A 23687-nucleotide genomic window follows, 5' to 3' on the forward strand; every position below is an offset into this window, starting at 1 on the left:
TACCACTCTTGGAAATATACCCAAGAGATGCCCTATCATACAACAAAAGTATATGCTCAACTATGTTCATAGCAGCATTGTTTGTAATAGCTAGACAGTCTTTTCATTCATTCATTCATTCATTTATTCGTTCTTTCATTTATTTCTTTTGATGGTGTCTGATTGTGGACTTGGTTGATTCGTATTCTCTATGTAACCAAGAATGATCTTAAGTTCAAAATTGTTCTGCCTCCCAAATGCTGGCAAAGCAGGCATGAACCTCCATGATTGTACCATTTACTTTTCTTTTCTTCAAATGCAGTTATACTGTGGTGAGCATGGACTGCTGAGCCAGCAAGATCGAGGTTCCAATTCAGCTATGTTACTTGCTTGATAATTTGTGACCTTACTTAATTTTCAAACCTTAATTAATCTCATCTTCTGTAATATAAGCAATGTTTATAAATTTTAAATGATGTACCTAATAAAATACAATAATTGTGTATAAAGCTCAAAGTAGTGTTTGTAATATAGTAATATTTCCATCATGAGGGAGTAGCCATTCACTTAATGTAATAGAATATACACCTAAGTTTGGACAGTATGTTTGTTAGAAAAGATATGTTATCAGTGTTTAATTGAAGCACATAAACCTTTCTTTGGGAAGCAAATGACAGAACTATTCTCTCATCAGGGTTCTATCTGATTTATAAAGGAGAGACAAGATGGTAGTATGTTTGCTTGGCTCCTTTGGTAAAATGACTCATAACATGGGCTCATTTATCTTCACCAGGTGATGAGCCCAGTGTCCCTCACCTACTTGCCATGGCATCACACCTGAGGGAGAGTGCTGAAATCTTCCAGTCAGATGAGATGCGGCCTGCTAATGACCCAAAGGAAAGAGCTCCCAGCCGTGTCCGAATGCTGAATGATATCCTTCAAGACATGGAGAAGAACTTTCTGATAACGCAGGTGCCACCAGGTTTTTATAGGTAGGAAATAAACTTCCATGTTTATATCTTTCCCTCAAAACCGTAATTTCACTTCCTGAATGTGTTAAGGATTATAATACTATTTCAAAGAGATCCCACTTTGAGATATTTAAGAAAAGCACACCGATGTGAGAACAAACATTACATGAAAGGAAAAGTGGGGAGAAGATAAGAGTGGTATGAGAGAGAAAGAATAAGGGATAGATTTGATTCAAAAATTATAAGCCTGTGTAAGTAATCCACCTTAAAAACAAAATAATAAAATAGTTATAGGTAGAATAGGAAAATAAATAGAGTAAAATTTACCATCCAAAGTTCAAATTAATAAATATGGAATGATGGACACATGACAAAATATATTTTATTGATATCGGTATGATATCATTATTGGAAAATAAAGTGCAGTCTAAACTTCAATGGGGGTGAAATATGCTTTCTTGAGTACCAAGAGATAGGCCAAGTTGCTGTTTTACTAATAAGAACATGTCTAGAATGTCGAGCTTAATATTTCTTGCTATAAATTATGACAATATTAAATACATTTTATATTCTGGTGCCATGGATCTTGAAACAACCAAGAGAGCAGGGGCAATTTAGTTAGAGAGTAACAGGAATGCTCCTGAGATCATGTAATCAATGGGTTTTTAGAGACAGTAGTATGGCTCAGGCACAGTCCAAAGCCCAGTGGAATATCTTGCTTAGGATGTAAACAAAATAGAAAGTAAACAAAGGGAAGATAAATGTTAAACAATTTTGAATATTTTAAATATTTTGTATAATTGATACATTCTTCTATTGAGGATAAAATATGTACTTTCTGTAAGGTAGTCAATAAACACTATATAAAACAGGGTAAGTATTGGTGTAAGAATGTAAAAGAAAATTCAACATTACTGGATTGTTTATATAAACATATACTCCAACCCAGTTTTTTTGTCAGTATCTTTCATCATAAAAATCTTCTATGCCCCTTCCCCAAAGGAAAACCAGAAGGCAACAGTCTGTGCTTATATAATGTATATGGGCATGCTAATTTAATATATGCATTCATATGTATGTGTATCTTACATATGCATGTTATATATTTTTGCATTTATAAATGATACTTGTTAAGTGTTAAATTTATGACCCTTTATGAATAGTTCAATGCTGATTAACCTATTTCCTCACTTCCTCATGGCTTTCACTTGTCTACCATCTTGTTCATAATTAGAATTGCTAAATATGCCATGTACAGCCATACGCTAAAGGAAAGAATCAATAATTGATACAAAGGTGTAGCTATCTTAGTTACATATGAGAGTATCTAAAATTGCTCTTCCCCAAAGACTATGACAGTCTTTATAACAGTAGACATCTATCTCTGTACATGTTTAAATATGGTTATGAGTGTCGATCCTGTAACTGTTAAGTGAACATGAAATTTGAGTGGTATTTGGTAGCAAACTTAGTAACATGGAAAGAACCTTATTGGTCCACATTTCAATTTCTGAATCTATTAAATGAGATAGCACATGGAAATCTCTTATAATAAAAGCATTCTTACACCTTTGGTATTTGATAAGTTGTCTTTGTGAGTCTAAAACTGAAATTCACATGTAGTTTAAATTTTCATGTAATTTCTTCTAATCCTCTAACTCTGGATCATGAAATATTGAAAAAAGCTGTATAATATTTATATTTTTTCATAATACATGAAGGCATTATGTATGCTCCCTGAAACTTTTTCTCAGCCCCTGAAACTTAGCAGGCACTTTAAGTAAACATCATTTAGCCTGATAGCATTCTAGCGCAGGGTTAGAAAGAAGACAGAAGATGATTTGGTAAAATATAAAGATAGTACATGTAAATATATGCTTAAAAGTCCAACCACATTATTGACAGAATTATTTAAAATGTCTTTATGAGAGTAGGTAAATCATGCTGGGAACCCATTTAATAAGGCCTCTTTCTATATGAAGAATACATTCCCTTCTTAACCTTTTTGCAATGTGTATATGGCTTACCTACATGGTATGCTTTCAGTAGTATTTATTGACTCAACTTACTTCATCCTGTATTTTGAGAAGAAAAGCAAGCATTTGTCTGTTATTAACTAATACCAATAAAAGTGACTTTATACTCTTAATTATTATCACAGCAAACCTTATATAAGTAATGTAACTCTAAACATTATCACATATTCTAGTTCACATAATAGAATTTAGAAATGAACAGCTAAGATTCAATATTTTAGCAGTTACTAAAGGTTGACTATAGTTGTTAATGAAATTCATGCATAACATGCCTTTCCTTAGGATAAATGCTGGGCACATGGCAAAGTCTATTTAGAGCTTTGTAAGGAACTGTGTTCCAAAGTAGGTGTATAATCTTGCATTTCCAACAGGGAATAGCATGGCACTTCTGTCATTCCTCACCTTACCTACATTTGCTCTTGGTGGCCTGGGAATAAACTCTGCTGAAAGGTGTACATTGATGTTTAGTTTTTGAATTTGCAATTCAGTGATGCCATTTATTGCTCACTGTCCTTTGCTATGATGAATTCTCACCTGTGTTTTCTAAAGTGAGATTTCAGTTCAGCTCTTTTGCTCAATTTCAAAACTGAGTTAGAGAAAAATGTAGAGCTCAATAAAAATCATTTTATAAAGAAAACAAAAAAACTGAGTTATTTTACTTCTGGTTAGAGATTGGATGAGTCTCAGAGGAGACTTTGAATGTTGGATTTTAAAACATTGTTGAGACTGTGATAGACAATGGGACTTTTGAAAATGGACTAAATGCACTCTGCAGTATGGTATTGTTACAAGCTTAAGGGCAAGGGAGTAGAATGTGATAGATGGAATGACACTACTGAGAAGTGTGGCTTTGTTATAGCATGTATGGCCTTATTGGACAAAGTGTGGCACTATATAGGCAGGCTTTGAGGATTCACATATGCTGAAGCTATGCCCAGTACCTCAAACTATTTCCTATTGCCTGCAAGATCAGGATGTAGTGCGTTCTCCAATCTCAGCTCCTTCTCCAGCACCATGTCTGCCTGCTTGCTGCCCTGTCCACAATAATGAAAATGACTAAACCCTTGAACTGGAAGTTATCCAATTAAATGCTTTTCCTTTATAAGAGTTGCTATGATCATAGATCTTTACAGCAAAGAAACCATAACTTAGACAACTGGTATGCAAAATATTAAAGAATTTATAAAATTTAGCAGTTAAATCAAAATCAAAAAGAAGGTCACATACTCCCACCATATAATGGCACATGATACCTTTCTAAAACATAGGTGAGAGAGACTAATGAAGAAATATTGGACAAAAACAAGACTGAAAACCAGCTGGGCAAATTACAAATTCTGCATCTCCATGTCTGATGTCAAACACTCCAGATCTCCATCTCCTTTCAGCTTTGTTGTCTGCAACACATTTCTTTTTCTTGGACTGATTCTACTCATAGTTAGTAGCTCTCCTTGGCAGGTATCTCATGGCTCTGATATTTCCAACACCTTGGGATTTCCAAGGCAATCCAGGCTTCCCTTTCACAGCTTCACACAATGGCTGCTCTAGGCCTCCATTCAGGGACACCCCTGACATATGCCAAGTCACAGTGTCTTTTCTTAGTCACTCCTTGACTTTAAAGCCAGAAACATGTGGCCAAAGCTACTGCTTGCAGGGACCAGAACATGTCCACCTTAATTACAGTCTTATCAAATTTCTACTTTCCATTGTTTTCTTCACTGCCTAAGCTTGGCGTTCTGGCATTGCTTCTATAGAACCAGACTAACATCAAATTCAGAAATCTTCCTGCCTCTGTCTCTCAGTGCTGTGCTTAAAGACATGTACCACGAATCCCAGTTTCAATCTTTTCTCTAATTGCTTTTCACAAGTTATAAACTTAGCTGGGTGGGATCTTGCTCTGAGTCACTCTTCCCTTTGCTTCATCTCTTAATCTGTTTATCTCCTTGGACACAGGATTTAGCTACATTCCACTTCTCCATTCTCCTTTTCTCTTCAAACAGTACATTGTGGATTTTTTTCCTTTCTCACCTTGCTCCTTTTCATTATAAATCTTCGTTAGAGTTAATACTAACAACCACACAACAGAATAAGCATAAAGTTGTTTTGAAATTTCCTCTGCCAATGAAATTAATCCAAAAACTCTTCACTTAACTTCAGGCAGACTTTTAGGATAAAGGCAAAAAGCAGTCACATTCTTCACCAAAATATCACAAGACTAGTCTCTAGGACAGATACTAACATTCTTCTCTTCTGAATTCTTCTGATTGAGGATCCCACAATTCAATTCACACTCAATTCCATTGTCATTCATGTTCCTAGTAGAATAGCCTACCTATTAAGCAGCATTTAAAGTCTCAAAATGCTTTTCCTTATAATCCGCAGCCCCAAGGTTCATATTCCTTCAAACAAAAGCATGGTCGGATATATCACAACAATATCTCAGGTCCTGGTACCTTTATCTGCCTTAGGATTTCTATTGCTGTGAAGAGACAACATGACTAAGGCAGCTCTTGTTAGGAAAGCATTTAATTGAAGTGGCTTACAGTTCCAGGGGTTTAGTCCATTATCACCATGGTATGGTGGCACGCAAGCAGACATGGTAATGGAGACGAGCAGAGAATAGAAATGGGCTACATCCTGCTGGTAACAGGAGTGACCTGAGATAATAAGTGTGACTTGAACAGACATGAGAACTCAAAGATAACCTCAAAGTAACACACTTCCTCCAACAATGCCTTGCCTACACCAACAAAGGTGTACCTCCCAATGGTGCCATTCCTGCTGAGCTTATGGGGGCCATTTACATTTAAACTACTACACCAGTCTTCTGTCAGATAATGCTTTGGGAAATATTTTCTCCTAGTGTGTTTTATCTTCTTTTCATAAAAATATTGTTTGGTGAGCATAAGTTTTAATATTAATAAAATGAGGCTAATAAATTTATCGACACAGTAGCACTGTGTGGCTTCCAAAATCTGGTTATGAAAGCTACTGTTATATAGATTTCTTGATATCCTTGTGTGAAGCATTATAAGAATTTTACAGTTTTATTTTAGACTTAGGTATGCTAGCTACTTTAGGTTCATCTTTGTGAAATGTAAAATGTTTAGCACAATAGTTTTAATTCCTTTATTTTTGCATGAAATATTACTTCTAGCGCTGTTTGTTTGAAGTCTATATTTCCTCTGTTCAATTGTCTTGGCTACTTTGCTGTACAATAGGCATTTAATATAGTATTGTGCTGGTAGAGTCTAACTTGCTCAGATAGGATGGCTTTTACAACGTGTTAAGAGCATTAATGTAGGAGGGACTGAGCTAGGATTGTCAGAAGCAGAAAGGGATTTGTGTAGGGAGGTTTTCTGTTCTCATCTTGGATGTCCTGCAAAAAGCTAAGCAGTATTTCTGAGTATTAGTTTTGCTTCTCTAAACTAGAAACTCTTCAAGAGATGTTAAAAATAGAAAGAAGTTCTCTGAAATGAGGTCAGAGTATGATAAATATATGGACTTTATACTTCTATATAAATTAAAAATGAAAGTAATATTATACCATTACTCTGTGTCTATTTGTCACTCGAATAGTATTTTTATCTCCACAGCTTTTTCCCCCTATCAACGTAGGAAGAATTTTATTTTGATAAGTAACACAAAAAAATATTCCCCCTGCCCCAGGATCACTGCATTGATATCTATTTTTAAATTCTAGTTTAAGTAGTTTTTTCTCTTAACAAATATTTACTTTCTTGTCATGTAGCTAAAAATTTATCAATCAAATGTCTGAATAGCACCGCCTTCCAAGTATCCACCAGTCATTTCAGTGACAAAGATGCCCAATACCCTCAAGTCACTGCAGTGATAAAGATGCCCAATGAGAATGCTGCTAGCATTTTTTTGTGATTGAAATTTACTATCTTGTGAATTTATACTTTTTATATTGTTTTAGCAGACATCAGAAGATTCCCTCCTTGTCCCTAGTTATTGTGTTTGTGTTGTTAGGGGTATGTTTTTGCTGCTATGGTGTCTCTATTATTTCTCTTTTTTTTCTCAACCAACCCCAGCCTACATAACCTTAAGAATGGAAGACTACTAAGCCTTGACTTCATTGGATATTAAATGAATGATCTGCACTTCATTGACACAGAAATATCTTCAACCTACAGATTTCACAAGTCAAAAATCAGGAGTTTTTAAATGTTCTCCATAGATGCCAATAGCAAAGGCTTTCTGTCAAGGAACAATGCAAGGCATTAAAATGAGTTACAGCAGCATTTTCTAAGTTGTACATTTCGACAGAATATCAGCATAAAGTCTCACCGGAGCTTCTCTAAACATTTAAAAGAATGATAAACGAAGAAAAGTTACATTTAATTTTAACTAGACACAGCCTAGAGTTATCTGAGAGGAAAGCCTAGATTGAAGAATGCCTACATAAGATTGGTGTTTGGGCATGGCTTTCATTCTTGATCACTAATTGATGTAGAATGGTCCATTCCACAATGGATGGTACCTAGTCTAGTGTTCTGGGACTGTATAAGAACATAGCAAAGCATCAGCCATAGCAGGCCAGCTGATAAGTAACATCCTCCAATTTCTGCTGTACTTCTTTGCTCTGAGTTCCCTGGTCAAGGGTAGTGCTTTATGGAATAGCAAGCAGTCTTCCCTTAAAGTCCCGGTTCTGATTTCACCCAGGTATAATAGACTGTACCCTGGTTGCTTTTACTCAGAGTACCACTGTAACGTAAAGAAATCTGGAGCAAAGTGTTCCTGTTATGCAATGATAACATGCAAACAGACATACACACACAGAGACACAGACACACACACACATACACACACAGAGAGAGAGAAAGAGAGAGAGAGAGAGAGAGAGAGACTGTTCTGCCAAACGTGTTTAAAGAAAATTTCATCAAAGGATAGTAGACTTACTATGGCTTTGTGAAGGAGAGCTAGAGGGTCAACAACTGTAATTGCATTACTCTTATTTAATATCAAGAGTATGGATAATTGAGAAGAACAAAAGTATGAGCTGGTATTTAATGTTACATTCTAGGTAGAAATTCTCAAGGAAAATAAACATCTTCTAACCCTACTAGAGGTAATAAATTATCAGATAATCATCAGATTTCTCTAAAAGAAATCTAGGTTTGATGAGGTAGTTAAATGTACTAGCAGCCAAGTCTAATGATCTGAGTCCAATCTTTGGGACCCATGCATTGAAAAAAAGAGAGCTGATTTCTGCAAAATATTGCCTGATCTCTACACATGTACTATGTGGTACATGGGCACCCACATAACATACATGAACACAAACACACATAAATATAACTTAAAAATTTTAAATACATCTGATTTTTATATTATCTTATTATTTTTACAAAATATCTGGTATATTCAACTGCATTTGCTTATATAAACTGAAGTGCTATATAGGAAACTACTATAACACACATTAGAAAGATAAAATTGAGTATCAAATAATGCCCATATTCAATAGTTTAAAGAATGCCATCCATTTGTAGATTAAGGGACAGTATATGTTTGTGCGTGTGTATATTATGAGCTTCATGCTTGCATGATAAATGTTGCCAGAAGTTGAAAAGAAAGAACTTCTTTTGGAGATAGCCAGAATGGATTTGTGCAAATTCAGAAAACCATTTCAAGCTAAGCCAAGGCAAGACAATTTTCATGTGCATCCTTGAAAGCAGGAAAATAGTAGTGTAAATGTCAAGATGCTTCTGCCTTGAACCAAGAGTAAACAGAGCAAGCAATCCGTTAAAAGTGCTTTTCAAACACAAAAGTTCCCAACTTTTCTGTGGAAAATGTTAGCTCTCATTTCTATCTAGACAAGGACGGAAGGGTATTATCCAGAATGATGTAAAAGCTACTTCCCAGACACCCACACTCATGCCCATGCTGCACACTCATGGAAAATGCTTGATTTTGAAAATTTCAAGAACTTTATAGTGTATAGAATACAAGTTCCCCCAACATTTATGAATTGCCATGATCTCAAGGCATGGTGTTTTAATTAGAGTCAGTATTGTAAGTAATAATAGAACCTATTGTTTGCTGTTTGATTAGGGTAGTGACTACTTTGATTTATACTTTTCTTTTAGTGAGGTGTGCGTGGTCTGAATGGGAATAAAATCCCATCATTGTTTCCCTGGCCATTAATTCTATCTACCCCTGGTTTCTTTAGATTATGAAAAATAACTGTGTATTAAGGATTACAATAATTATTTTAAAGTATTTTGAATAGTGGCTGCTAGAACTAAAAGATTAATCCATGAATAGAGAGTAAAACAATGGGCCCAATGTAAAATTTCCAAAATTTTGTGAACTGACTCATGTACAAAAACTTTTGCATTGTGTATCATTGTATATATTTTTTTTTCTTTTGAATAGACATATTTACATGTATTATGTTTATGTATCTTTTGCATATTTTTATTTTATCTAAGATAAAAAAATCTCCTGTATTTTAGGAGAAACAAAATTAATATACCGAATTCCAAGCTCATTTTTAATTGTTCTTTTTTGTTTCTACTAAAACAATGTATCTCAATGGGATAGAAAACTACTTACAAAAATACAGCTGTATAAAGGAAACTGAGGCAGAAATTGATAGATGTCATGAGAAAATCAGTTTTATTCCCACCTCACAACAGTCTTTCATGATACTTTATCTAAAATTTGAAAACATCTCAACTAACAAATGAAATGCTATGTTTTATTCTAGACTAGAACCTATTGTAAATCTATCAAAAATATTTCCCTTATACCATCATCTATGCTGGTTTTTTATTATTATTGTGTGACACTCAGTTCTTCAGCCCCATTTCCTAAGTCTAACTCATTTATTGTCTATATGTTCATGTCACCTGGATTAGGGTCTGTTGGGATGCTATAAGACAAAAAAAAGGGGGGGGTATTGTCATAAAAGACACCATCAATGTGATTCTATGATGAATGAAAATTCTTTCATACGTATATTATGATTTCTCTGGATATTAATCATGGGTTTGGACACTATTGATGCATAGACTTGTCACATGAACATGTTCTCAGTGACTGGTGTTAAACAGTTTATACTTTCACTGATGTAGATAGTTGCTAAACAGAAAGATGCAAACCCTCATGTCTTTGGTTTCATAGTGTGAGAAGTTACCCTGCACTTGGCACCACCCCTCTCAACACACTTTGACATTTTTCACATGAGGTTCTGTCTAATCTCATTCACCTTTGGAAGTAGAATAAATTAGTGGTTAATATGATAGATTCTGGGGTTGGAATATCTAGGTAAATTTTTGTTTCTTTCATCAGCTTAAGTTTAGGAAAGATTTTTTTTTTGGTTTATTTCCATATATTTTTAAAAGATTTCAAATTTAATTAATTAATTTATTTTACTTTCTGACTGAAGTCTCCACACCCTCCTCTCCACACATACCTTTTTGTGCACAATGTACTCCTCCTCTGTTTCTGTTCAGAAAAGGGCAGGCCTCTCATAGTTATCACCAGAACATATCAAGTTGTAGTAACAATAAGCACCTCCCCCTGTATTAAGGATGAGAAATGGCAATTGAATATGAGGAATAGGTTGCCAAGAGCCAGCCAAGACATTAATAATAAACCCTGTCTCTATTGTTAGGAGCCCCACAAGTACACTAAGGTCATCAGATCTCACAGAATCTGAACCAACAACAATGCATTGGGACTGCATGGGACTAACCTAGGCTCTCTCTATATATGTGACAGCTGTGTAGTTAGGAAAGAGTTTTAACTTCTCCGAGGACCAATTTTATAAGCTAGCAATTTGTTATCTCTGAGAAATTGCTTTGAGACTTAAAAGCAAAATTTATGAAAACAATTTGTGCTTTGGAGTCATCACTATTGTATTGTTTTGTATATTTAATGCACATCTACTAACTGGAGCACAATGGGGCTCAGAACCAGTTTTGTCTGAACCTTTTTGTGCTACTTTTAAATTACACAGCAAAAACACTATATAAAAATAATTTATAGCCAGGTGGTTGGAGATCAGTGCTATATGTGTGAAGTCTTGGAGTGGATGATTTCCCAGTGCTTAAAAATAAAGTGTGTGTGTGGTTGCACACTCATGTGTATGTGTGACACAGAGAGATCACACACATAGATGCAATTACACATTCCTTCTTCTGTATGTTGGGAGAAATAAGCACAGTGCTGTTCTGTGAAAGGCTTTTGAGGGGAGACAAGATTGGAAGTAGTACAAATGAATCCATGTCTATCATTGTCAGGAGCTTAATGAGTTAAGAGACTAAATATTTATATATACTCAGTTACAGCTTTGGGATGAATATTCATTCTCTATCTGAACCCAGATACATTTGTGTGTGCCCTACTATCTCAATCTCTGTATCTATAAAACATGTCCAATGTCTTCTCTAAATGAAAAACAAGCAGGACAACCCTCACTCACTTTTATAATAGGAACCCTTCTGTTTTAGTGGCAAGAAAACTGAAGTACAAATATGGGGATGATGTGGAATTCCCCTCTGTATGTTGTGAATACCATTGGTTAATAAAGAAACTGTCTTAGGCCTGTGCAGAGTAGAATATAGGTAGGCAGGGAAAACTAAACTGAATGCTGAGAGAATGCAGAGTCTGGAGAAGCGATAGGGCTACCAAAGACAGATGCAAGCCACTAGCTAGAACCTTGCTGATAGGCTACAAGCTTCATGGTAAAATATAAAATAATAGAAATGGGTTAATTTAATATGTAAGGACTTGCTAGGAATATGCTATAGTGTTTGGCCAAGCAGTGATTTAATTAATACAGTTTCTGTGTGCTTATTTTGGGAGTCTGGGAACCTGGGAAATGAGCAAACAGCCTCCTACAACAGATGGGTGTACCAACATGGTTGAATAAATCCATGTAAAACCTGAGAAAGATTATAAAGTAATTCTAGATACAAAAGAACAGAGTAAAGCATGTCTTCTTAGTAGCCAGAATTTTGCTGACAGTTTGCCACAGCTCCTTTAGGGGAGGTCTTACTGATTTAGCAGTAGCAGAAAAAAGCCACATGGGTTTGAAACAGTATCTTCCTGGGCCATGCTGCCAGCATGAACTCTGGCTCTTTCTGGAGGTCCAGCCAAGGAGCATTTAAATGGGTTTTGTGAGTAGCATGCTTCAATTTGCTTAATGGCAACATAAACCCACTGTGTGCCTGAAAACCCGAGGTTTGAGCATGGCTCATGCTAAACTGACCACTGCCCCACCATGTTGGATTGGGCAGAGCCAAAAGGCAGCCTTGGCCCTAGTCATGCCACTGCTTAGCATTTTAAGAAACTCTTTTAAGTGCTCCTGCACAGAAAATAATTACAGATACACAATAAAGACAGATTCAGACAGACATAGATGTTTAAATGGGTTACATTGTTGGATCAATATGTGTAGGAATGGGAGAGAGAAGAAATAAAGTATAGAGAGGTATAAAAAGAAATTGTCTAAAAAAATCAAACAACGTCTTTAAAGAAACAGAATACAGATAGTCATAGATTAAAAGGAATAAAATAAACTACATAAAGGTGGAAAATACTCAGAGAGTCTGGATTATGTATATTATTGTGTTTTCTTTGGATGTGTAGACTGCAGAGAGATATTTGATTCGGGGGTTTGTTAAGATAAACCAACATAAAGGTTTCTTGATTTCAAAATTTGGGTCTAAGGATATGTTGTTGCTTTGGAAAAGAGGTTCTTCTTTTGTTTCTATAGAAGACGAGAACCTATGGATTTTTTCCATACTAATGTGCTTTGATGGACCAAGACCCCCAAAGATTGCCATGAACACCCCCAAAATTACTTTGCCCAACAAAAAAAGGAAGCAGTTTGGAGAGAACTATGCCCAAATTCCCTAAATGATTATTTATAAATGTTTGTTTACATTTAAAGTGGGATATGCTATAGAGATTTGTATTGGTGTGGCTCTTGGTTTGTTGATACAAATTTAAGACCAATTTTGTTATATACTTATATTTCTGCTCTTTATCAAGGTATTGTGTTTGTGCAGCTCATTTAAAAATGCAATGTATAATTAAGAAACATAAGTCAACTATAATAGTCAAGCTTGTAGTCATGTTAGTATGTTTTCTAGATATCTATATATATATATATAGATATATAGATATATTTTAGCTAGATAGGTATTCTTCAAATCTTTCAGAGATCTTAAGAATATGGCCATTAAAATGTTTTAATAACTTAGGACTTTTCATGACAATGAGACACATCTTCTCCTGGCAGCACCAATCTACTTGAGGAGGAGGTTGGGCATTGAAGAGGCTCTTTATGGAGTTTGGTAGGCATTTGGGCAAGAAACTGCTCTTGCCTGGATTACTTGATGAACTGGAAATGCAGGACCCACAGAAAAATGACTTTTGAACTTGCCTAAAGGTGAGACAGTCCTTTGGGCTTTCTGCCAGACACTATGCAGGACACAGAAGAAAGTGACTGACAAGCTCCTAATACAGGTGGAACTGTCATTAAAATTTCCTGCTTCATGAAGAAGTCTGCCAAGTACTATGGGCAAGTAGGCCAAAGATTAGTACCCACAACAAAAAAGAACTATGGATAATTGTCCACACAATTCTGTCAATTCTAGAATTTTGGAAGTTGCTTCCATTGAACTTATTGTTTGCTTAAGTAATATTATAGCCTTCTGAAGTCTTTGATGGAGCTGAAAAATAGTTATAGTTTTCCTTAGTTATGACAAAATATAAAGTAGATATAAATATTGTAACTGTAATTCATGCTTGATAGCTGTTTTGTTATATGCAATTTTACTATGTTAAAGTTAAAGGGGAGGTGATTTGGGATTCCCATATGTATGGTGTAAGTACCACTGGTTAAAAAAAAAAACTGTCTTAGGCCTGTTCTGGGCAGAATATAGATAGGCAGGGAAAACTAAACTAAAAGCTGGGAGAAAGAAGGCAGAGTCAGGAGAAGCCATGGAGCTGCCACCAGAGACAGATGCAAGCCAGCAGCTAGAACCTTGCTGGTAGGCCATGAGCCTCATGGTAAAATATAAAATTAGAGATACATTAATTTAATATGTAAGGACATGTTAGGAATATGCCCAAGTAGTGATTTAATTAATACAGTTTCTGTGTGCTTACTTTGGGAGTCTGGGTGGCAAGGAAATGAACAAGTGGCCTCCTACAACATGGTGACTTCATCAAGGTTCAGTTCATGGCATAACCAAGTTCAAATTCATGTTCCTAATGTCCTTTGTTGTTGGTTTACCTATTGCACAATGCTGCCATTATTATTAATAAACACTTCTGATGAAGTGAACTTTTGGCTTTCAATAGCACTGAATCTTGGCATGGACTCTAGTTGATTAACAATTTCATAACATATACCCTAGTTCTTTTTTAGTAAGAACTATTTATTGTGTGTGTGTCTCTGTGTGTGTGTCTGTCTGTCTGTATGCCTGCCTGTCTATCTATGTGTCTGTGTATCTTTTTGTAGAAAAATGTTGTGCCAGGTTTGGGAAGCTATTCTAGTGTTTTTGAGAAATTAGGCCATTGTACTCTTGTACATGCACTTATTTATTTGTCAATATTGATTAAGTATGTATTGATTAACTACACGCAGTCATTGTGCTAGCTTTGAGTCCACAATAGTGATAATATTCCTGATAACAGACTTGAGGTATCATCTACAAGTAAAGCAACTTCTCCTATTTTTTTAACTTCCTGTTTTGCAAGAGACTTTACTAAGTTATTGTGTTTGGAGTTCAGCACAAAAAAATGAAATATTTTTTCCTTAGCAGTCAGTACTACACAATTTAATTTTGTTCTGGTAATATCAGACTAAGGATTTTCACTTTTATAACTGCAAATATTCCATTCCACTGGTCCCCCTGAATCATTTTCTCTCCACTCACCTATTCCTAAAACCTCTTAGGAAATAGCTACTCTGAGACTTAATATTAATTATATACTATTTGGCCTATTGGCTCAGGATTCTTATTAACTAACTCTTGCTAGGTCTCCTTAGCCTTATTCCCCAGGGAAAGGTGAGTGTGCTATCCACCCATTCTGCAGCCCCACAATTCAGGACAATCAGATCCACAGCCCCACTATGGAGGACAATGAAACGCAATAGAAAGTCAAGTTAAAGCATGAACTCACTTTATTGCTGTGAGTATCAGCTTTTACAGGTTAAGTGACATCGTGTATGTGGGGTACCTGCAGACAATGAGAGACAGCCAAGCCCTTCCTCTGGCTGGAGGAGCATCTAACTAGATTATTCTGTCTCATCTTCATTCAGTATCCTTCAAACTCAGAGCCAGGCTTTTCTCTGTCCTACAGGCCTCAAGGTATAGGCCCCGAGATAATTTGGCCCAACAAACTCTTACATCTTAAATTAAACTATTTCTTTAGTTTACCATGAGGCTTGTGGTTTGTTACCTCTTGCTACTTGTGTGGCTACATGGTGTCAGCCTGACTCTGCCTTTTTCCTCCATGCATTCAGTTTAGTTTTCTGTCCTACCTATATTCTGCCCTGCCAAACAGATTCTTTATTAACCAATGGTAATAAAATATATTCATAACATGCAGAGAGGCATCCACATCACACTCGGTTTGAATTTATTACAAACATCTCTTTTTAGATTTATTGTTTCTTTGTATTTCAAATAAGAAAAGCAATATTATTTTCAGATTGCAAATGGAGATACAGTCATTCTGAGGGTACAACCATTATAATCTCTCTTGTATAGCACATGGTTATTTCTCTAAAAATGTATTAAATTTTAATATGCAAAATTCAGGAAGTCATTTTTTTTTACTGCTGAGTAGTACTCTAATATGTATATATTCCATACTTTCTTCATCCATTCTTCCATTGAAGGGCATCTAGGTTGTTTCCAGGTTCTGGCTATTACAAACAATGCTGCTAAGAACATAGTTGAGCATATACTTTTGTTGTATGATAGGGCATCTCTTGGGTATATTCCCAAGAGTGGTATTGCTGGGTCCAGGGGTAGGTTGATCCCAAATTTCCTGAGAAACCACCACACTGCTTTCCAAAGTGGTTGCAGAAGTTTGCATTCCCACCAGCAATGGATGAGTGTACCCCTTTCTCCACAACCTCTCCAGCAAAGGCTATCATTGGTGTTTTTTATTTTAGCCATTCTGACAGGTGTAAGATGGTATCTTAAAGTTGTCTTGATTTGCATTTCCCTGATCGCTAATGAAGTTGAGCATGACCTTAAATGTCTTTTGGCCATTTGAACTTCTTCTGTGGAGAATTCTCTGTTCAGCTTAGTTATCCATTTTTTAATTGGGTTGAAATAGAAAACACTATCCTGAGTGAGGTAAGCCAGACCCAAAAAGAGGAACATGGGATATATTCACTCATATTTGGTTTCTAGCCATAAATAAAGGACATTGAGCCTATAATTCGTGATCCTAGAGAAGCTAAATAAGAAGGTGAACCCAAAGAAAAACATATAGACATCCTCCTGAATATTAACCTTCATCAGGCGATGAAAGGAGACAGAGACAGAGACCCTCATTGGAGCATCGGACTGAAATCTCAAGGTCCAAATCAGGAGCAGAAGGAGAGAGAGCACGAGCAAGGAACTCAGGACCGCGAGGGGTGCACCCACACACTGAGACAATGGGGATGTTCTATCAGGAACTCACCAAGGCCAGCTGGCCGGGGTCTGAAAAAGCATGGGATAAAACCGGACTTGCTGAACATAGCGAACAATGAGGACTACTGAGAACTCAAGAACAATGGCAATGGGTTTTTGATCCTACTGCATGTACTGCCTTTGTGGGAGCCTAGGCAGTTTGGATGCTCACCTTACTAGATCTGGATGGAGGTGGGAGGTCCTTGGACTTCCCACAGGGCAGGGAACCCTGATAGCTCTTAGAGCTGACGAGGGAGGGGGACTTGATGGGGGAGGGGGAGGAAAATGGGAGGGGGTGGTCGGGAGGAGGCAGAAATCTTTAATAAATAAATAAATAAATTTTAATATGCCTTTATATATTAAATATATTAAGATTAATAATAACAAAATTTGTGTCAAAGGAAGTATAACTTGTAGAAGTTACTGTACTAGTCATTTTCCATATATCATCTGTAATCCTTTAAATAATCCAACCCATTTACTTATATTATTTTCTTTATGCTTAATAAACAACTTGTGTGAAATAGAGATGGAATCAGGATTTTTAAAACTAAAAACCACTGTGTATTCTAAAAGACAGTGCTGAATATATTTGACTCAATTTGCCCCTAGTATGGTTAGAAGTCAATGATAATTTTAGCTAGATATTGATGTTCATATTGTCTAATATTCCTTGAAATTACTTAGATACTTGTGTCCTCAAACAGTAACTATCACAGATAAACATCGGCGGGGCTCTGACTCTGTTTCTGGTGTTGGGAAACATATATTCTCTATTGTTCTGAATCATACAAATCATTTTACCCAGAGCAAGTTCTTATTCCTTCACACTTCCATAAATTTTTAAATCAAATTATAAGGGAAGTAGCATTCATTTCCTAGAGACATACGATACAGTATGATACCTTTTTGTTTTTGTTTTTGTTTTTTTTACAAAAATACCATGTCATGTAAAGATGGTCACAAAAGCAAGGCAAAAAATTGAACTGTAAGTCATGAAGCCTGCACACCATCTACCAAGTCATTCAGTGAGAAGTCATTTACCTTTTCTGGCATGTTTTTTATTTTTACCAATTAGTTAAGATAGACTTGGAGTATCAAAGTTTAAGTAATTACTTATAAAAGCATTAACTAATTTTCTACTTTTTAAACATACATGAAAGATAATTACCTTGATTACAGTAAAAAGTTTGCTATGTCTCTGTCTTGTTTATTTTATATCATTTTTCTGTTTCCAGTCTAACACATTTTACATTTTTCGTGCTATCTTACTGTCATATGAAGAGAATTAAGAAAAGTGACCACACTTGGTACTTTCTTTATATCCTCTTAGGTACATAATCTCTCTCTCCTTTCTCTCTCTCTATCTCTTTATGAGTGAAAAATTTGTACATTGAATAATTATTATGATCATTAAGTACTCATAATCACTTTGCTCTAGAAGGAATCATGTTTACTGATAAACCAGACATTGTAAAGAACTAAGTTACTTAATCTCCACACCTCCTACAAAAAAATAGGTAGCAAGTATAACATACTGATAAAATAGACAAGGAAAATAATTAGCCAGTAGGCTTGACTCTGAAAAGCATATATTTGTTTCTAAACCCACACTCAGTGTACTTCTTCATTCAGTTGAAAGCTTACATGAGCTACTAGCAGAGTAAAGGAAACAGATGACCTTTCCCTGGCTACCTGAAATACCCATTGAGTCTATCCACTATTCATGGGTATGCTGAATATTTAGTCTGTTTCTAAGAGTCAACATTCCATGGTTATACTAATGAAAATATATAACATGAGGGCCAGCTTTTTGGGGTTTCTGTCCCGCCCAGTTTCCCACAGCTGGCAAGCCCCCCAAAATCACATAGAGATCTCTATAAGTTATAAAGTTGATTGGCCTATTAGCTCAGGATACTTATTAGCTCTTGTGGTTTATATTAACCCATTGTTCTTATATATGTTAGCCACATGGTTTGATACCTTTTTCAGCAGGGCAGCTCACATCTTGCTTCTTTGGAGTCTGGGCAGGAGTTTGACGAATCAACTTCCTTCTTCCCAGAATTCTCCTGTTTTCATTGCATCATTTCTACTTCCTGTCTGGTTCTCCCACCTATACTTCCTGACTGGCCAATCAGCGTTTATTTAAAACATTATTGACAGAATACAGACAATTCTCCTGCACCAAAAATGTACTCTGTTAAACTGTAATCCTGTTGAGAGGACACCAGCCTGGGACTTTAGAAAGACAATAAAGGATGATTAGGGAAATATCTATATTACACTGTATAATGATATATACATATAATATACAACTTGACATATAATTAATATAATACTAAATATCAAATTGTATGTGGAAGGATGCTAGGATTTCTTCAGTCTACCACATGAAAAATCACCATATGTTTCCACCAGTACAAAGACTGGAAGGCAACCTGTGCTAAATCTTTTATGGATATGTTTAAACTAAGTAAATACAGAAAAATCACCTTATTATAAGTATCTCAAATAAAAACATCACACAGGTAATTTATAGAAGTCACTCAAACACTTTTCTTAAAGTGGATAAAAATGACAGTGCAAGTGTAAATCCTAGGTGAAGCTTCAGAAGGCCATTTTAATCGTATAGATGCTCAGTGAGATGTACAGAACTAAATGATTTCTCAGTAGAATTTGTTTGTGTATGTATTGCATGTTCTGGATCTATATGGCTATTCATGGAGTCAGAGACTACAAGAACTGGAAGGATTCTGCTACACAAACATGCTGTGTTCTAGGTGTTCTTTGAAATTTTCCATGAATTTTTTTTTCTGATCCCTGCCCATTACCTGACTAAATGCCGCTGAATAACATGGTCCCATTTCTTCTTGATACTTCCAAATTATACTGTATATTCTTTGATGTGCTTTGATGAAATCTATGAACTCCGTCTTTCTTTATGGTGTTTTCTTCTGTCTGCAATGAACTAGAATTTGCCTCAGGCTGTATACATACAAAGCAGTTTTTATTCAGATTTCTACTGATAATTTTTGTTGATAAGTCAGTCTCTCATTTAGTTCAGTATTATGTCCATTATTAAAAGGAAGTCTCTGGGTCAGAAAAATTAAAAATTTCAACAGTGATATTAAGGATAATAAATGACAAAGTTCCATAATAACAAAACTTAATTTTATATCAAATCTATGATCTATCTGTAGGTAGCATATATATTTTTAAATAGTCATGTAAGAGAATTAACATATATTTAATTTAATATACATATAACACATATTTATACTTTGTACTGTGACATCAATACCTATGCACTGGGTAACTTTTTTTCTTAAATTATCTTCCAGTTGTCATTTTAACTATATTTCCTATCTATGAGGTGAAAATCCCTGCTTCTGCTTTACAACACTTACATGTGTTTGCTATGGATCCCTATTGCAACATGTACTGAATGTCTGCTATTGTCAGACCTGTTCTGCATAGAGAAGAATTAGACACACAGAGCTCAAAGCTATCTTGTGTACTTTGTCCTCTTGAAATAAAGAATGAATAGACAGGGATCAAAAGACTATGTCATTACAAGTTTTTTAAATTGTCTTAATTGAAAAAGCAGTTTTTTTTTTCTTTGAAGGTAGTCAAATGGATTTGGTACAGGAATGTAGCATGAAATTAGGAATTAGAAAGTCAATGAGAGGCCCGTAAGAAGAAATTAGATGTTATTAGCAATGGTTTAAAATTTGATTATATTAGCATTTTACCAACTACCATTGTATCTGTCTATATGTCTCTGACTACTCTGTGATGGAATGATTGTACAGGTAATGTAAGAAGGAAAGAGGTTAAAATTTTTATTTTAAGCCTAGGGATATCAAGAAAACAAAGATGCAGCTTAGAACAGAGAAAATTCTAGGAGAGTCAGGGCTGCACAGAAAAACCCCAGTTAAGAAAAAAAAAAAGCAAAGACCCTAGGAGAGATCTCCACAGACAGACAGACAGAAACAGAGATCTATAAAGTAGGTACCTGAAACTTACAATATTGAGGTCAAAATTCATACTGCAACTTTGGAAATTTAGGATAGGTATTCTCTTTCTCTCTCTCTCTCTCTCTCTCTCTCTCTCTCTCTTTCTCTTCCTTTTTTTTTTCTTTCATGATATCTCTGTATTTGCACTTAGGGCCCTCAATTGATTATGTGACACCCTAAATGGGTACCAAGGGAAATTTCCTTCATTTAAATCAACTGATTGTAGATATAGTTCATCTTTATCATGCCTTCATAACAACAAAGAAATGAATGTTTGATCACATGACTAGATTAACTAAATTAACACATAAAATTAACCACCATAGAGATCATTTTAAGGAAAGGGAAAAAGAATTTTTAATTAGTTGAAAACAAAATCCACAAAATTAGTGCTGTTTTCGATCACTGGGTGAAAATATGGGCTAAATGATCAGTGACCAGAACTCTTGAAAGACAGTGTATTTTAATAGGCATACTGTAGACAGCAAGAATCTGTTTGTAAAAGGGGATCTCATTTGAGCTCATATTTTCAGGTTGACTGAGGAAGACCTCTATTGTTAAGGATCGTAAATAGTGTTGGGAAGAAATTTTGTTTGCATTTGTTGGATTGATTTGGGCTAATTCCAATTTGGACAAAAAATTACCATGCCATCCAGAGATAGTTAAATGCAAATGGTAATTGATTCCTTGTTCTATCATGTGAAATTGGAGGAACTATGGCCAAACACTTTTGGAAGGAATAGCCTTCAGATATTCTGGATAAACAGAATCCTTTGTTATTGTTAATCATAGCAGGCCCCATTTTCTGAACAAAGCTTACAGATGTTTCACCAGGGAGTCTGGAAGAAATGGTAATTCAGGGTAATTTTATACAGAATTATTCAAAATTATTCAAAATAAAATGTAATCTAGTTCAATATATTTCCTGTATGATTCCATGTTTCCCAGTCCTCTCTCCTTTTCTATACTATGCTATTAAACAAAAATACTGACAAAAAGAATAAATGTTTTTTTGTTTTTGTTTCTTTTTATTTTTATAAAAGAAAACAAACTATCATTTTTTTCATTATTCATACCAATCCAAGTCCCCACTCCTTCCCTTCCTCCCATTCCCTCCACATACCCTTCCACCCCAACCCCATCCAATCCTCAGAAAGGGTAAGGGCACATTGTTTTGCGAAATGGTCCACAGCCATCCCTACTATTTCTAGGCTGAGCAAGGTATCCATCTAAAGAGAACAGGTTCCCAAAAAGTCAGTACATGTAATAGGGATAAATCCTGGTGCCATTTTCAGTGGCCCCTCAGTCTACCCCAGCTATGCAACAGTCAAGCACATTCAGAGAGACTAGTTTGTTCCTATGCTTGTTCCCAGTTCTGCTGAAGTTTGTGAGCTCCCATTAGCTCACCTTGACTGTTTCCGTGGGTGTACCTATCATGGTTTTGACTGTTTTGCTCTTATTCTCATTTCTTTCGCTCTTCAACTGGACTTTAGGAGCTCAGTCCAGTGCTCCGATGTGGGTCTCTGACTCTATTTCCATCAGTTGCTGGATATTCATCAGTCTGACTACGGGGCAGTTCATACACCCTCTTTTCTATTGCTTAGGGTCTTAGCTAGGGTCATGCTTGTGGATTCCTGGGAATTTATCTAGAGCCAGGTTTCTTGATAACCCTATAATGGCTCCCTCTATTAAGATATCTCTTTTCTTGCTCTCATCTGTGTTCTTCCTCCTTCTCAACTATCCCATTCCTTCAAGTTCTTCTCACCTTTCCCCCTTTTCTTCTACCATCTCTTCTTCCCCAAACTCCATTCTCCCAGTTTTGTCAGGCGATCTTCTCTGTTTTTCGACCTTCCAGGTGGATCTGTATATATTTTTCTTAGGGTTCACCTTATTACTTGGCTTCTTTAGGATCACAAACTATAAGGTCAATATCCTTTGTTTTTAGCTAGTATACACTTATGAGTGAGTATATACCATATTCATCTTTTTGGGTCTGGGTTACCTCACTCAGGATAGTGTTTTCTAACTCCATCCATTTGCATACAAAATTCAAGATGTCATTGTATTTTAAAGCTGAATAGTACTCTAATGTGTAAATGTGCCACATTTTCTTTATCCATTCTTTGGTTTGTGTTTTCTTAGAGCTAAATTTATAGTGTCTGTCTGTCTTTCTAAATGAAAATTTCAAATAGATAAATAGAAAATAATTTCGGACTTTGAATATTATAAATTAAAAGCAGACACAATGTGTTTCCGGAATCACATCACTGCTGCTTCTTTTCTTTTTATAAAATGTTGGCCTATTTTGTACATGCAATTCTATAAATCACATCTTAATGACTCTGATTAGAGTCTCCAAGCTTAAATCAGTATAAATTATATATAAGTTAGATTAGTTGTGAGTAAATTTTATTTATGTCAGCTTATTAAAGCATACCTTTGTCCAAAGGCTGGCTTTTCAGGACTCATAAATTGTATCAACCTTATCTTGAAAACATTAAATAAAGAATTTCAAAAGTAAAGAACTTACAAGGTTTAAATTGCACATGCATCATGCTGAAATCTTAAGGCATCATATACTGTCCAGCAGGATGTAAATTTCTCCCTTGTCTAGTGTTTCCACAAATGTAAACGACTCTTCTTAAATTACATGATAGGCTTCTCAGACATCATGAAACTGTCAGAGCATCAGAGGGTACCAAAATTGTGATCACATGCTCTTAGGATAATAGTGCTGCCTCATAGCCAGAAAATGTGTTTTGGCAATCTTATTCAACAATATTTTTGTAATTGTTTAGTTATTAGATATGATCATTATTATTTTTTTACTCTGACTATAATTATGCCTAGAAAAACAAACAATACTATCTTGTTCTTAGGTATCTCCAAGGGTTGATAAATGTCTTGCCCTGGATAAAGTTGGGATATTACAATATTAAGCTATTTTTACAAATGTCTACATAAGTTAACTTTCTCTGAATAAGTAAATGAAAAGTTTCACAGAAA

General features: G+C 35.5%; 1 protein-coding gene across 1 annotated transcript in view; it reads left to right on the top strand.

The window, feature by feature from the left end:
* The window catches only part of Naaladl2 (N-acetylated alpha-linked acidic dipeptidase like 2), a 701987-nt gene that overhangs the window by 652201 nt on the left and 26099 nt on the right, over positions 1–23687 (top strand). The window contains exon 14 of the mRNA XM_057756897.1: positions 773–971. Coding sequence (XP_057612880.1) covers positions 773–971 — 199 coding nt within the window. The remainder of the gene's footprint in view (positions 1–772; positions 972–23687) is intronic.

This window comes from Chionomys nivalis, chromosome 24, assembly GCF_950005125.1.
Source record: "Chionomys nivalis chromosome 24, mChiNiv1.1, whole genome shotgun sequence".
NCBI lineage: Eukaryota > Metazoa > Chordata > Mammalia > Rodentia > Cricetidae > Chionomys > Chionomys nivalis.